The sequence below is a fragment of the Arachis ipaensis genome, chromosome B7, assembly GCF_059453495.1.
Source record: "Arachis ipaensis isolate K30076 ecotype BB chromosome B7, ASM5945349v1, whole genome shotgun sequence".
Taxonomy (NCBI): domain Eukaryota; kingdom Viridiplantae; phylum Streptophyta; class Magnoliopsida; order Fabales; family Fabaceae; genus Arachis; species Arachis ipaensis.
In genome coordinates, this window is record NC_142442.1 from 3053277 (window position 1) to 3070644 (window position 17368).

Here is a 17368-nt window from a genome sequence, read left to right on the forward strand (position 1 = left end):
AATTGAATCTAAACACAAATAGTGGATATAATATTAAAATCGAACACATCCAAGTGAGACCTAATTGAGAATGAATACATTCAAGTGAGAATAAATGAAAAATATAATCTGATTTGTTAGTATAATTGATAGTATGATAACATTGAATCACTTTTATAAACGTTAAGGATACAAATAGGACGATTTAAACGTTAGGGACACAAATAGGACTTACTCCAAACGTTGGGGACAAAAACGGTACTTTACTCATATTAATATCAAAAGATTTTATTTTATCTTTTTTATTCATGCTATAAACATTAGATAAAATTTTTTGATTCAACAAAATTTTATTTCAGGTGACTTTAGAAGTCACATCAAGCAACAAAAATACTAACTTTTGAAAAATCAATTTACTAGGTAAGAGTACCCTTTATTATTGCCCAAAACAAATTACATGAGAGATTAAAAAATAATGTTTTAAAGTGGAGAGGGAAAAAAAAAGAAACCAAAGATAGTTGATATCAGTCACTCAGGACATTGAAATTTTGAAACTCAAAAACAAATCTAAAATTTATAATCTTTACATGCCCTGTTAGATAATATTATTTATTTTTATTAAATATTGGAAAACCTTCTAAGAACATTATAAGTACATGATGCCTTTTCACTAGAGGGGTCCTAGCAGCTGCAGACTCTCAAAACTAGTGAAATTATTTCATTAGAATAGTTTGCCTTGATGAGTTGTTCCACTCCTCATCATTGTACAAAATTCTTCATAGTTGATTCTTCCATCCTGAAAAATAAAATAGAAGATTAATCTATTAATAATGTATAACTAAAATCTCATAAAATAAACTACTCCCTCCTTTTCAAAATTATTCGTCAATTTCGACAAAGTGATACATTAAAATATATCCACATCATCTACTTCGTCCAAATTGTCTGTTTATTTATTGTTTGATTGCTGACGATATCCCCAAATCCGATAGACCAGGGATTAATCATTCGCAAATCTAGGCTTCATTTAAGGGTTTGTCGCTGGCCACTGGATTGCTGCTTCACAAGGTAGGATTCGAACCTCCGACACTTACTTAAGCAAACGAGTGAACTAGCTACTCGACCAACTGTCTGTTATTTATTATGAATTGGAGGATGGAATTGCAACTCAATAAGAAAATAGGCATACATTATCTGTATCAACTTCAGATATGATTTCCCTGATTGTGGCTTCATCACCCATGCCATATTCTTTCATGGCTGATTCTAGTTCATCTCTTGTAATAAACCTGTGTCAATATTAAAGAAAATGCAATCAAGTTTGGAATATTCATCAATTGATACTTCATATGAAGCACAAATACTGCTATATGACACAAACATAACACAATACTGATTCAGAGATCCGACAATATTTAGAAATTACAAGATACAACGCGGCTTTACCAATTACCATAACATAAAAATTTGGTAAAATAATAAACAAGAAACTGTTAATTTTTTGCCTTACTTAAAAATATAGAAATGCACATGAAACTTCATTGACAGTGTCATACATCTAACATTCAAAGTTAAAATCAAGATAGATGGACTAACCCACTGTTGTCTTTATCAAAATATTGGAAGGCCTTGTAAAGATGCTCATCTCTTTCTAACCTATGTCTATGCATTGTAGCAGTGATGAATTCTATGTAGTCGATCGTGCCGTTTCCATCCACATCAGCCTGGTTTAAGGAATAAGAACGTAAGCTTAGAAGATTCAAAAGAAACAAAACAACAACAATAATAATAAACATTGTGAATTACTGACAGCATCCATCAACTGCCGCACTTCGGCTTCAGTGAGTTTCGATCCAAGTCGTTGCAATCCAGCCCTTAGTTCCTCATATGTGATTGAACCGCTATTGTCAGTGTCAATATTTGTAAACATTGACTTTAAACCTTGGATCTCTTCTTCAGAAAGATTTTCAGCTATGACCTAAAATTGTATCAAAATCTAGTCAGTTTTATCATTCCCAACTTAGACTTACATACCTCTACACTATAGTTTAGAAAGAGTGATGGGAGATGTCATAGCAAGAACACTAGAATGATATGTTTTATATTTCTCAATGTTTCATTCGACTTCTGATTTCATTGTCAGCATTTTGTACGTCTAGAATTTTGTGAAAGAAAAAATGAAAACAACAAAATCATATTTTCTGTTTCCATTTCTTATTTTCTTTTTTTTCCCCAATAATTTATAATTAGGGGTACTAAGTATGCCACTGAATACAATAAGAATCAAAGAACAATTAAAATACTTACCTTGAGTGCAAGTTTCTTTAGTTTATTCATTGCTCTAAATTGCTTCATTCTGGAAAGGACTGCACTGTCTATTGGCTTGTCAGAAGCATTTCCATCTTCTCTAATCCATGGGTGCTCTAATCATTCATACAATACATGGACTCAATTAGAAGAAAAAAGTAAAAATACTTCAACGGAGAAGATTCTTAAGGATGATGCTACAACTTATACATTCAATAATCAGCAATAGGAATGGGAAACAAGGTTAACCTACCAAGAACTTGAGCCGAAGTGATGCGTTTCTTTGGGTCCTGTGTAAGCATCTTACGAACGAGGTCCTTAGCACTATTTGATATGCTTGGCCATGGGGCGGTTTCGAAATCAATATGGCCTTCCAATATGGCATCAAATATTCCCTTTTCCATCTCTACATAACATTTTAATGAAACAAAGTCATCAAGCTCAATTTGTAATGGAGAACAGCGGAAAAGAAAATGATAGGCTCTAACACGAGATTATTATCCTGTTATTAATATCGAAGTCGCATTTTACCTGCCCAGAATGGAGGCACACCACTGAGTAAGATATATAATATAACTCCTGCACTCCATACATCTATTTCCTTTCCATATCTACGACGTAGAACTTCCGGGGCAACATAATAAGCGCTCCCAACTATATCACGATACACCTTGCCTAGAAAGAATTAGTTAGAAAGATAATTAATATATATTCCATTTCCAAGGTGGATAAATCTTACTATCTTATCAGACAAAACAAGTCCAGCTTTAGAAATATGAGAAAGTACAAAAACAAGGTGAATCACATTCTTGCAGAAAGATTATATCTGAACAGATATTGGTGGATTATGATGGAACTAAAATAAGTAAGAAACTTGTCATTTGAAAAGAAATGAAATTATGCACAAGATATTAACATTTGCTAATCATCTTGGGTTCAAGAATCTCGTTAAACCTAAGGATAGAATGCAAATAAAAATATAGAATCTGGTCAACTTGATCAATCAAGTGAAGTCACCATGAAGGACCACATCAATACTTTATGTGCTATCATACTTTAATTCTACTTTATACCATGTCTACCGTGCAAAAGTGCTACGGAAGCCAAAGGAAAAAGTTGATATCGTCACAAAGTCTTAAATATTCATCCTAATACATATTCAAAGTTAATTAATTTACATGTCCATATTTAAAGAAACATATATGCAAATCTTAGCATAAATTGGACAGCAAAGAAGTGTAACAAAGCAGGAGATTCAGGACTATTAATGACAAGTTTTGGCAACAAATTGACACAAACAATCCCGGTTAATTTTTTATCTGGAAGGTTGAACAATTTACAAAAATTTCCCACTCCCACAGCAAGGAAAATCACCAGATAAGTTTCAGACACACAATTACAGAACAGTACATGAGTATGGTAGAACAGTTCACTCTTTTTTCATGATTAAACTTATGAACCTAAAACTTTCAAAGAACCAATGTGTGAAACGGATAAAATTTTTTACCTTCATCAATGAATACCGACAGGCCGAAATCCGTGGCCTTGAGAAGTGCCTTGTCATCCTTACTGGACAACAAGAAATTCTCTGGCTTAAGATCCCTATGCATCACACCCATGAAATGGCAAATATGAACAACATTCACAATCTGTCTGCATATTGAAGCTGCAGCTCTTTCACTGTAATGTCCCTTTGCAATGATCCTATCAAAAAGCTCACCACCTGCACACAACTCCATGACAACATGAACTGAATGCTTGTCCTCATAAGCACCTTTGAATTCAACAATGTTTGCTTGTCCACTCAAATGCTGCATAATATGAATCTCCCTTTTTATATCCTCCTTATCAGATTTGCTAACAAGCTTCCTCTTTGAGATCGATTTACAAGCATATTGCAGGCCACTTGAATTCTCAGTGCAGAGATATGTCACACCAAATTGGCCTCTCCCCAATTCTTTTCCAAGGGTATAGTATTGCCTAACATCCTCTAATGGCTTCCCAAGAATTGTATCTGACCTGATAACAGGTTTTGGACTTGGAACAGGAACAGTGTTCTTGTTCCAATTGGCTTGAGGTGCAGCAGGTTTCTCAGGTATATTGTAAGGTTGCCGCTGTTGTTGTTGTTGTTGTTGTTGTTGTTGTTGTTGTTGTTGATGATGATGATGATGATGATGATGATGATGTGGGGGTGGAGGAGGGTTCTTTGATTGGTTCACATAGGGTTCATGTCCATGTCTGTAACCATTGTATTCATGTTCTGATCCTTTTTTACTCAAACAACCACCCATGATTGTGTCACAGAAACAGAAAGTAAAGATGGTTCAGACAATTCAACAAACACCACCAATACAATACTCGAAGCTGAATCAGTCAACGCATATAAAAAAAAGCCAGATGAGAATTCAACAAGACTATATAAACAGATGTTAATGAATATAATAATAAAGCTTTGGAATTGGATCAGGAACCTTGAAAATGAAGATAATAGAAGAGACCCCAGATAAGGAAAAGAGAAGAATATGCAGAAAAATTAAGCAAAGTCTGAAACTTTGATAATACTATGCAAAAGGGTATATGAGAAAATGGATCAGAGAATCTGGGTTTTTGTGAAAAGTTGGATGGGAATAAGGTACAAGCTGGTCAACTATTGAATTTGGATTTGGATTTGTATTACTGAGAAGTTTGATTTGAAGTGTTAAATGGTGCGACCACAACAAAGGTTAGAACTTTAGAATTTAGATAGAGAAAGAAGGTTCCTTGTAAGAGTCACAAATACACCCAAAGGACCGAATCAGAGATAGATGGAGACAACATGAACCACTTCGGTGTTTTGCTTTCACCCATGTTTTCAAGCCCATTAATGTTTTTTTTATTATTATTTTTTAAAAAAACAAAAAATAAGACATAAGTACATTTTATTAGGTAATGATCACGTTTGATTGTCTGTTTTAATTTTTAATAATGAATGATATATTATATAACATAAGAATATTGATTTATAAATGAAAGTGAAATGATACAATTTGGAACTATTAGATTTTATATAAATGGTAATTATATGTACTAAACCCTTTTAGTCAAGGTTTGATCATAATTTTTTTTTTTTATCAATAAGCATTATTACAATAATATTTTGAAGTATGTAGAAAGTCTTAGAACTATGAATATTTCATTGATATATTTTCTCTTGAGTAACTTTCTTAAATAATTAACTTATATATTTTCAGTCATTTTATATGTCGTCTCAGATATATATACATATATATATAATTCCTAATAAATTATAGATCAGATATTTTGATTTTAACAATTTTTTGTTTTTTAAAAGTTTTTAAGAAATATTTTCATAGACAAATTGTCCTTTCTATCACTTTTAATTAAATTTTTAATAGAAATAGACTCTTTTTTATATTTTTTCTCAATTATTGTTATAAGGTGTGATATCTCATCATACACTCTGAGATAAAAAAAAAATATTGAATGAATGAATGATTAAAATCACACTTGACTAAATAATTGGAAGAGAAATTTAAGAAGATTTATTCACATATTTTTTGTTAGATAAATAAATTCTTAATAAATTTTATTATAAGATAACTGGATAAAAAAATTATTATAAGACAAATTAATCTCTTTTAAAATTATGCCAACAAGTTCTAGTTCAAATAGTATAATCTCTCCATATTCATCTAAAAAGTCGCAAGTTCGAGTCTTCCTATCTTTGATATAAAAAAAATCTCTTTCAAAATTATAATAGGTTCAATCTATCCAACAAAAACAATTATCAATAATTTATAACGAATAAAAATTTGTTGAGAAGCAAAATATCCTGCCTAAAATTTTTTAAGATGGATTTAGATATTTACTTGAAAAAAAAAAAACTACTCTGTAATATGTGTTAAAAAAAAAAAATATATATATATATATATATATAGATGCCAATAAAAATAAGGTTTAATTATTCTACTAGTCCTTATAATTTCGTAAAATTTTTAATTAGGTCCCTATATATTTTTTTTTTAATTGAGTTCTTGCACCAAAATTTTTTTTTTAATTGGATCCCTACACTTTTTTATCTTTTATTTAGGTCCTTGTACCAATTCTTTTTTTTTTTAGTTAGATCCCTATAAAATTAAGCCAATTACTACTAAGAGAGACTTAATTGAAAAAAAAATTTGGTGCAGGGATCCAATTAAAAAGAAAAAAAATATAGAAACCTAATTGAAAATTTCATGAAACTATAGGGACCAACAGAGTAATTAAATCTAAAAATAATCATATCTATTTACGGATAAAAATTAAAAAATGAGAATAAAAGATACATAAAACCTAAAACCTATTTTCAAATTTGGTTAAGACGCTACCTGTTAGCTAATTCTTTAAAGGAAGGGTTTGAATCAATCATGATAAACTGATAAACCATATTGATGTCATACAAAAACAAGATCATTAATAAAAATGGGACCCCTTTGACTCTAAATCACGAAGTGTGCACACATGTACTTTACTTTTGATTTGGCCTTTTAATTTGGAAGTAGTTGTTGTTAAAATAATAAAGAAAGAAAACGTGTTTGCAAGTAATAAAGCTGAACGAAGCAACTCTTAATTACTTTAACCCTTCATTTATCTTTTTTTTTAAGTCAAAGTAGAAAACCCTATCATTTTATGCCAATTCTCTAACCCTAGTTCGTCTCATTTATTTACCTTCTCATTCTGAAAAGAATATTATTTTCGTTTACCTATAGATTTATTTTTTAAATCTTCTTGCTTCATCAAATTCAAGGATTGGGAACACTCAAAGTTAAATTCGATCTGTTTTGTGATATGCTATAATATAAAAAATTTCTGGATTTATTTATCTACTAACTATGAATACATTTTAGAGTAAAGTATCGTTTTTGTCCCAGCGTTTGGGATAAATCCTATTTGTGTTTCTAACGTTTAAATCGTTCTATTTGTATCCTTAACGTTTGTAAAAGTGATTTAATGTTATCTTACCGTTAATTACACATCATGAACGCTTTAGTTTGAGTTTTAAAAATCTCTTCTTGAAGTTAGAATACAAATGTCTGGGATAGAATCGATGATCCACTTCGAAAAATAGCTCATCAAAAGTTGAAACTAATTCCTACAACATTTACATAATTCACTTTTCTAGAGACATAATTGAATCTAAACACTAATAGTAGGTATAATATTAAAATCGAACACATCCAAGTGAGACCTAATTGAGAATGAATGCATCCAAGTGAGAATAATTGAAAAATATAATCTGATTTGTTAGTATAATTGATAGTAGGATAACATTGAATCACTTTTATAAACGTTAGGAATACAAATAGGACAATTTAAACGTTAGGGACACAAATAAGACTTACCCCAAACGTTGAGGACAAAAACGATACTTTACTCTACATTTTATTGCTTGTTCATCTTGGTTAGTGAACTATAAAAGAGAGGTATCACTTTTAATTGTAATCTATTCAAGCATAACTTCATACTGTCTTTTTTTGAAAATTTAAATGCAAAATGTTTGTTTTTAAATTATCGTTGATGAGAAATGAGAATAATTATATGAAGAGAAAAAGCCAAAATAAACTAAATCTTTCGTAGAGGCAAACAATTTGAATTTGTATCCTTTCAACAAGCCAACAATTTCATTGCAAATGGTGCGTCTAAGTAACGAACATATATTCACCTGTCAATTAATATTGCATATAGTATTGACGATGATTTTATAACCGTGGTAAAGAATTTTAGTGACCATTAAAACTGTCGTTAAATAATAAAAAAGTCGTCGCAAAAAATTATTTTATTGTATATGATGTTCTAGTTAATACTATAATATAGTATAAGAAAGTATTTAAATGTACCCGATCGATGTTGAGTTTAGCAAACAACAATAATATTTTAGTAATGACAAACATAGTATTAATTAGGGTAATAGTCCAAAGGTGTTTTGATGGTTTAGTTAATGTTGTAGGCTCAAAAATCATGAAGCAACCCAAAGAAAGGAAATTATATATCTGAGCCATAGTTAACTAAGGTTGCTAAATGAAAACGAATCCAAAATTCAGTCCATTGCCGTTCAGAAAAATGGAAAGCAATTCTCAGCTGGTGGTGTCATGGGGTCGGGCATTGCACAAAAAAAAAAAAAAAAGTTTACTTTTTCAATCTAACATGAAAGAAGAAAGAAAAACAAATCTCGAAAGTGAGGTCAAATCAATGGAGCTTTAAATTAACTCAAAGGATTGTTCTATTTCAAAAGAAAAAGGTAAAAAAATTTTCTTAATAGGCAAGTAAATTACTTGTGAAATTCATCTTCCTTTTGCACATGCAATTCGAAAAACAAAAAAAAAATGGAGGTTACTTTAATCTGTTATGAATTAATGATTGGTAATGAAATTTGAGGACAAAGTATAAGGTTAATGGTTTGGATTTATCAAATCCACTAAGGATCTGTTTTTAAGAAAGCTGCGTTGATTAACTCTGATTCAAAATTCCTGATTTTCTAATCTGATTGAAAAAAAAAGGAAGTAAAACCTCAGCTAGCTCAAGATTCAAGAAGCTGACTTTGTGACGCAAGCCCTAGGTGTGGAAAAAGAATCCATACAAAAAAAAAATTATCTTCATTTCTGCTCAAAGGGAGAGAACCAAAATCTGAGTTTCATTGAGAACTTCTCTGTAATAGTTCAACGTTTTGGACAGTGTTTCTACATCAAAGAAACATTCCGCCAAAATCGAGAGCTTCATCAAAGAGTGCTAAATTCGGTTCATTTTATAGTGTCAAGGTAGTTAAACATTATCTCATTCATAGTTTATCATTGAATATTCTGTTTGTACGTTATATCCTTCTTTATTTCTATTCAGTGGTAAAAGGCATATAAGTGGGACATTAATAAGAAAAAAGTCATTGAGAGAAAAGGCAAAAAGAGAAACTTGGAGAGAAAGGCCAAGATTTAATTCTTGTATCTTTTGATTGTATTTCTATTTTGCATCTTGTATCTGATGCATCCCTTCTTAAGTTGCGCACTTAGTGTGTTAAGGCTATATAGTTGAAATGATAATGAAAATGATAGTGAAAATTTCATCAATGTTGTAGTGGAGACTGTATGTAGGTTGCATTGTACAAGACAACTGAAACAGAATATATAGTTGTGTCATCTTCTTCTTCCCCACACTTATTTTAATTTTTACGATTTATGAGATAAAATAAAATTGTCTTCTGTATAATCCTTCTCGCAGACAGAATAAAAACTAAGTTTCATTTTCTGATTTGATGAACAATTAATCAAAGTTAAAAGAAAGTTATAGATTCAACTTTCTTTGTCTAAGCCATCAAAAACCTTTTACCCATAATATCGACGTTCTAATAATTTTAATCGTTAATTTTAATTAATATATATTTTTTATAATTGAAATTAACAGTTACAATTATTGAAAAATCAATATACTTGAAATTCTTCCTATAGTGTATTAAAGAGTAAAAAAGATGCTAAATTATTACTGCAAGCTAAGGGAGACCTAAGTTATTCGAGAATATGAGAAAAAGTAACAAAGTAACCTAAGCAACAAAAATGGATTCTCTCACAATTTTTTTTAATATTAAATAATAAAAAATTATATTTTATAAAAAATTAAAAAAAATTTAAAAAGATCTATTTCTTTTTAACAACAATAGATTTAAAATTTTTTAATAAATATAAGCATTGTATAAATAATATAATTCTAATAATAAATAATCATTTTGATAGGATAAAAATAAGTCGGTACGTATATCAAACAAAAGTTTAGACAATTCTATTTTATAAAAAAAAATTCCATTTTAGTGTGGCCACGTACTTAATGGAGCTGTTACTAGCTATATATATAGCACATATGTACGTTAAATATGACATGGCGACTATGACCATCCGCTTTTTATTTTTAATGTTGTGGTTCAATTATTTTTTTTAACAATATAAAAATTTAATATATTTCTTGTATATCACAAATTTATAGGTTAAATTTACAATTTTTAATTTATCTTTCTTATAAATATATAAATATATAAAATTCGACCCTTAAACTTTTTAACTATAAAGATCCAATTGTTATTTAAAATTATAACAATTATATATATATATATATATATACCTCGTCATTAATATGTTTCCTCGCGGCAATTGTAGCTTCTCGGGAGAATTGATGACTGCATCAAAGATGCACTTGCTATTGTTAATACTAGTACATCGGAAAATTCTGAATTGGTTAGTTTAAATACTCCTGGACTGTGGAACAAGGGAGTATCCCGAACCTACACCGAGGTATTGACGGCGATTCTCAAATATCGCAGAACCGAACGAGATACGATGAGATAGAATGCAATAGAGACAAACAAAAGATAGGGAAAACGGGTTACCTACTTTTAACGGTCAAAGCGAACCCAACCTTTTCATTTCGAATTCAAGAATTCGGAATGAACCAAACCTCCCCAAGTAGGATTCGAACCTACGACCTCTCTCTCTCTCTATATATATATATATATATATATATATATATATACACACTAGCTAACTATGATATTAGATTACAAACAATTTTTTTCATTTCTAAAAAAATTAGCCAAGACCATTATCATATTCTTATTATATTCTCTTTCAGTTACTTTTTTAAGTGTTAGAAACAAGAGACCAATCTAAAAAAAGTATTTTGTGTATTATTCAGTTTGGAAAAAATACAGTGTATAAGTGATATATATAGCTGCTAGAGAAATCAAACTAATAAACGCATAGAATCCGACAATTAATATACAGATACGCTATATAAATACAAATGATATTGATTGATCTAATTTGATTCTAATAATTTTTTATTTCGTTCATTTATGTCTATGGGTTCTAGTTTTTGTAGCTGGCTACTTTACTTGAGAAGGACAGCCATGAATGAAGCATTTATCATGTAACAAGAAGATATACTAAATGAGAGGTTATTGGAAGAAAAGAAGAGCAAGACAGAGGGGAGAGGGGTTGGCAGGAGGCAATTAAGCGGCGAACCAGAGAATGCAATCAATGCATGCAACAGATTTAAAGGGCAAAAGATGAAGAAGATATCTGAAAATCTAATCCTAGAGAGAGGAAAATATGAAGAGAGAGACGTGTTTTTGCATAATTTTGAGTTGCTGTAGAAGGAGAAAAAGTGTTGGCATTGTCTGTGCTTGCATTGATAATTGTAGGAAATAAAATTCGAAATAATTATATCTCTTTTGATGTAAAAAAAAAAACCTAAGCTCTAATACCATGTTGAAGCAAGAGACCGATCTAAAGAAAGTGTTTTATATATTATTCAGTCTGAAAAAATACAATGTACAAGGGGTATATATAGCTGCTAGAGGAAACAAAGTAATAAACACATAAAATCTGACAATTAATATACAGATACGCTATATAAATACAAATGATACTAATTGATCTAATTTGATTTTAATAATTTTTTATTTCGTTCATCTACGTCTATGAGTTTTAGTTTTTGTAGCTGGCTGCTTTACTTGAGAAGGACAACCATGGATGAAGCATTTATCATGTAACAAGAAGAGATACTAAAAGAGAGGTTATTGAAAGAAAAAAAGAGTAGGACAGAGGGGAGAGGGGCTGGCAAGAGGCAATTAGGCGGCAAACCAGAGAATGCAATCAATGCATGCAACAGATTTAAGGGACAAAATGTGAAGAAGATATCTGAAAATCTGATCCTAAAGAGAGAAAAATCTGAAGAGAGAGACATGTTTTTGCATAATTTTGAGTTGCTGTAGAAGGAAAAAAGTGTTGGCATTGTCTGTGTTTGCATTGATAATTTTAGGAAATACAATTCGAAATAATTATATATCTTTTGATGTAAAAAAAAAATAACCTAAGCTCTGATACTATGTTAGAATCAAGAGACCAATCTAAATAAAGTGCTTTGTGTATTATTCAGTCTGGGAAAAATACAATATACAAGGGATATATATAGCTGCTAGAGAAATCAAAGTAATAAACGCATAGAATCCGACAATTAATATACAGATACGCTATATAAATACAAATGATACTAATTGATCTAATTTGATTCTAATAATTTTTTATTTCGTTCATCTATGTCTATGGGTTTTTACTTTTGTAGCTGGTTGCTTTACTTGAGAAGGACAGCCATGGATGAAGTATTTATCATGTAACAAGAAGAGATACTAAAGGAGAGGTTATTGGAAGAAACGATGAGCAAGACAGAGGGGAGAAGGGTTGGCAGGAGGCAATTAGGCTGCGAACCAGAGAATGCAATCAATGCATGCAACAGATTTAAGGGCCAAAAGGTGAAAAAGATATCTGAAAATCTGATCCTAGAGAGAGAAAAATCGGAAGAAAGAGGCGTGTTTTTGCATAATTCTGAGTTGCTGTAGAAGGAGAAAAAGTGTTGGCATTGTATGTGCTTGCATTGATAATTTTAGGAAATAAAATTCGAAATAATTATATCTCTTTTGATGTAAAAAAAATAACCTAAGCTCTGATACCATGTTAAAAACAAGAGACCAATCTAAAGAAAATGTTTTGTGTATTATTCAGTTTGGAAAAAATACAATGTACAAGGGGTATATATAGCTGCTAGAGGAACCAAAGTAATAAACGCATAGAATCCGATAATTAATATACAGATGCGCTATATAAATACAAATGATACTAATTGATCTAATTTGATTCTAATAATTTTTTATTTCGTTCATCTATGTCTATGGGTTTTAGTTTTTGTAGCTGGCTGCTTTACTTGAGAAGGACAGCCATGGATAAAACATTTATCATGTGACAAGAAGAGATACTAAAGGAGAGGTTATTGGAAGAAAAGAAGAGCAGGATAGAGGGGAGAGGGGCTGTCAGGAGGCAATTAGGCGGCGAACCAGAGAATGCAATCAATGCATACAACAGAATTAAGGGGCAAAAGGTGAAGAAGATATCTGAAAATCTGATCCTAAAGAAAGAAAAATCTGAAGAGAGAGACGTGTTTTTGCATAATTTTGAGTTGCTATAGAAGGAGAAAAAATGTTGGCATTGTCTGTGCTTGCATTGATAATTTTAGGAAATAAAATTCGAAATAATTATATCTCTTTTGATGTAAAAAAAAAAATAACCTAAACTCTGATACCATGTTAAAAACGAGATACCAATCTAAAGAATGTGTTTTGTGTATTATTTAGTCTGGAAAAATACAATGTACAAGGGGTATATATAGCTATTAGAAGAATCAAAGTAATAAACGCATAGAATCCGACAATTAATATACAGATACCCTATATAAATACTAATGATAATAATTGATCTAATTTGATTCTAATTATTCTCTTAACACTAAGGTTGTTGTATAGCACGATTCAAAAACTATATACACGTAGATATATAAACAAGCAGCACCGTTGTCGTTATCGTCATCATCGTATTTTTTACTATAAAAGATTCGGACGCAGATATTATTATCCATGAAAGACGAAAATTAAAGTTATACCCATGAAAGATACACTTTTACCGACAAAATTATCCAAATCCTAAAAATTAAATAAACTTTTCAAACTACCTTCTAATATAACCTAACTCTAACATCTAATTTTACTTCACACAACTACTCTCCCGACCCTAAATCCTACCACCAATTTCATCCTCAACTACCATTATCACTGCCGCCATCACCATCACCACCACCGTCACTTTTCTTTCCACATCCCAAAAACAAACCTTTTCCAATCATAACCCGAATTAATCATTATTCCCACTCCTCCTTTTCTATGCTGTTGCAATCTCTCTAACCACCAATTTTTCTCCTCTCCAATCTTCCATCACCGATCTCCGTTCCACCTCTGTAATAGTGGGCGGAGTTGTTTGTGATGATTCTTTCATTCGAGAGTTTCGATCTCATCAAAGATTGCTATGAATATGAGTTTAAAATTTCACTCCCTCCACGTTTTTTCTCAAATTGTGTCGACTATCGAAGTGCGATGTCAGAAAATATTTCTGTTTTTTCTGCTGTCGATTCAGTGATTGCATCGCTACTATTAACTATCATTGTGGCAGTGCCATGGTGGTTTCTATTTTATAGAGGGTTTTGATGGTGATTCTTCTATTTTGCGATGAAGTTTAAGATTCCGCATTGATTTTTGCCAATGCAAAAGAATTTTAGGAGTGTTCGTGCTCTCAGCCTTAGTCTCATGGGTTCGATTTGATCGATCTTAATCGTAGTAATTTGCATTTGGAGGACAAAAACAAAAAAAAAGAAGAAAAAAATAGAACTTTAGAATTTGATCGCTTTTAACTTTTGCCGCTATTTCCTTGTGAAGCTTCTCGCCACCCAAACCTCCACAGGTAATCCGCCGACGCCATGTGCCGCATCTCTGCGTCGAGCCGTCGACGAGTTTGCTGATGTCAGAATCATCGTTGTAGGGCTACCAGAATGTTGCCAGTGAGGGCAGAGAGGGATGGTTGGAGATTGCTTCGCTGGCATGCGTCTTCAACGCGCAGCAAGCTACCTGCAGTAGTGGAGCGGTTCGGAGACGATCGAAGAAGACATTGCGATGGTGGTGTGGGTGGCGGGTGAGGGTGTGGTAGGAGTAGTAATGGGAGTGCAGTGATGGGTCATTGCATTGGGACTGGTCTTTATGGATTTGTGTTTGACATATTAAGTGCTCTCTTTCTTTTTTCTCTTTTCTCTTTTTTCTGTCTTTCTCTATCTGGTGGTGGTGGTGGTGGTGGCAGTGATGGTACTAATTGAGGATGAAAGTGGTGGTAGGTTGGGAGAGTGGTGGTGTGAACTAAAATTAGAGGTTAGAGTTAGGTTATATTAGAGGATAGTTTGAGAATTTTACTTAATTTTTTAGAGTTTAGATAATTTTGTCGGTAAAAATGCATCTTTCATGAGTATAACTTTAATTTTCGCCTTTCTTAGATAGAAATGTCAACGTCTAAATCTTTCATAGTAAAAAATGACTATTTACTCGAAAAAATAATTTTTATAAAATCATAGATGCAATGCGAATAAAAAAATTAAAGATTCTGATAAGATTATTATTTTTTATTTTATTTTTTTTATAAGTTAAATATCTTGTTAAAATTGTGAGAGTAAAATATCAAAGTTCATAAAGTTACATTTATTTTTTAAGATTGAGATTCAAATGAAAAATCCAAAAAATGAGGACACAAAATGTTGAAATTTCTAGTTACAAAAATTAAAATTTTAATAATATTTTTTTAAAATAATTTTATTTAATTTTTTAAATTCTACATCTACCAATTAATCTTTATATTATTTTTTTTGTATTAAAAGAAAATTTTAAACCTAAATAAAAAATTACCAAAAAAAAAAAAAAGCAAAACAAAATGGAATAAGAGATAACTCCTCTACAACCATCATCAACAATTAATCTCCCCTATTATCACTCTCTCTATAAACATGTGTGTTAGCTTAAGGGACCAATTTCTCTCAGATTAGTATCTTCCTAATGAGTGGCTCTGAGTTTATGAATCTTCTAAGGCTGCTACCACTATAGTCTTTGAGTCCATTTCGATAATGATCTTCCTCAAATCTAGATCCCAGACATTTTGGAACCCATGCAAAATTTTTTTTTATATATTTATTTTAAATTAAATATAATATTAAAATATAATTTAATCTTATATATTTTACATCAAACACAATATAAAAAATTAATTTAATCTTAGACTCTCAATTTTAGTATTCTTTTTCAAATGCAGCCTAAACAAATATTTATAAACAAATACATTTTAATACCATAACTACCATAGATAATGAATGAGTGTAAAATAAAATCTTTATTTCATTCATATTAAATACATTCAATACCACAACTACTACAGCTAATTAGTTATCATAAAATAAAACCATTTTCTCTATTTTAGACTAATGACTAACCTAGTAATAAAATAGAATAATATCTTTCAAATTAAAATAGAATTCATTTTCTCTATTTGTTGCTTTAGACACATTATCATCAAGAGCAAGTAAGTGAAACCTGGAACCTACATATGGCAAGAAAAAAAAAAGTCTAGGACCAACAGCTTTATTAAATTATGGTTAGCATCTAACCAACAAAAAAAAAAGTGAGTAATCCTACATTATTTGATGAAATCTAACACCATTAAAAACATCATTAATAACTATTTGATAACTACAAATCACAAAAATTACTGACCCTAGCACTCCTCGTTTATATAACTTCTCTTGTGTTAGATTTTGTTTTTAAGGAACCACATCTTTTCATAGTTTTAACTGCATCTTTATGTAAAGAAAGGAGCTCACCAAATCCTTTCATATCTAATGAGTAATGACACATACTTTGTCTTTTAATTTTGGATATATACTTTCTTTTATGGTTTAATTACTCCATTGGTCTCTATAGTTTCGCGAAATTTTCAATGAGATTCTTATACTTTTTTTTTTCCTTTTAATTGGGTCCCTACACCAATTTTTTTTTTCAATTAGGTCATTCATAGCCGTAATTGGCTTAATTTTATAAGGACCCAACTAAAAAAAAAATTGGTGCAAGAACCTAAATAAAAGGAAAAAAAGTGTAAGAAACCTAATTAAAAAAAATTAGTGTAAGGACTCAATTAAAAGAAAAAAAATACAAAAACCTAATTAAAAATTTTACAAAACTATAAAGATTAATAGAGTAATTAAACCTTTTTTTATTTGCTTTCAAATGATTTCCATTAAATTGTGTTCATTATAGTTGCTATTGGGATTTAGATAAATTAAAAACAATTATACTATTTCTTTTTAATAACATGACATATGATGAGACATATTTTTCTTATATGTTATGTTATGTTATTCAAACCATATTACTAAAATTAATCTAGAGTTATTTATTAGAATAATGTAGAGTTGTACATGAGAGAGATAGAAAATAATGTTGAAATCAGTTAGAAAGTTACACCAACTAACAAAAACAGAATTTTTTCTAACTTACTCCTAATAATATAGTTTTTCATTTTAATGAATACAATAGTCCTTCAATCTCAACTAACTAGTTAATGATAATAGTTGTTATTCACACTTCACATAGTCA

At 30.5% G+C, this 17368-nt stretch overlaps 1 protein-coding gene across 1 annotated transcript; it reads right to left on the bottom strand.

Moving 5' to 3' along the window:
- Positions 1–494: 494 nt before the first annotated feature.
- On the bottom strand, positions 495–5131 carry LOC107606545 (calcium-dependent protein kinase 2). Its single transcript, XM_088492575.1, has 9 exons — positions 4758–5131; positions 3794–4650; positions 2818–2961; positions 2540–2692; positions 2287–2402; positions 1790–1957; positions 1576–1703; positions 1169–1268; positions 495–775 (listed from the first exon to the last, which is right to left on the bottom strand). Exons 2-9 carry the CDS (start codon positions 4575–4577, stop codon positions 701–703), a joined length of 1668 nt encoding a protein of 555 aa, XP_088348701.1. The 5' UTR covers positions 4578–4650; positions 4758–5131; the 3' UTR covers positions 495–700.
- Between the last annotated feature and the right edge of the window lie 12237 nt (positions 5132–17368).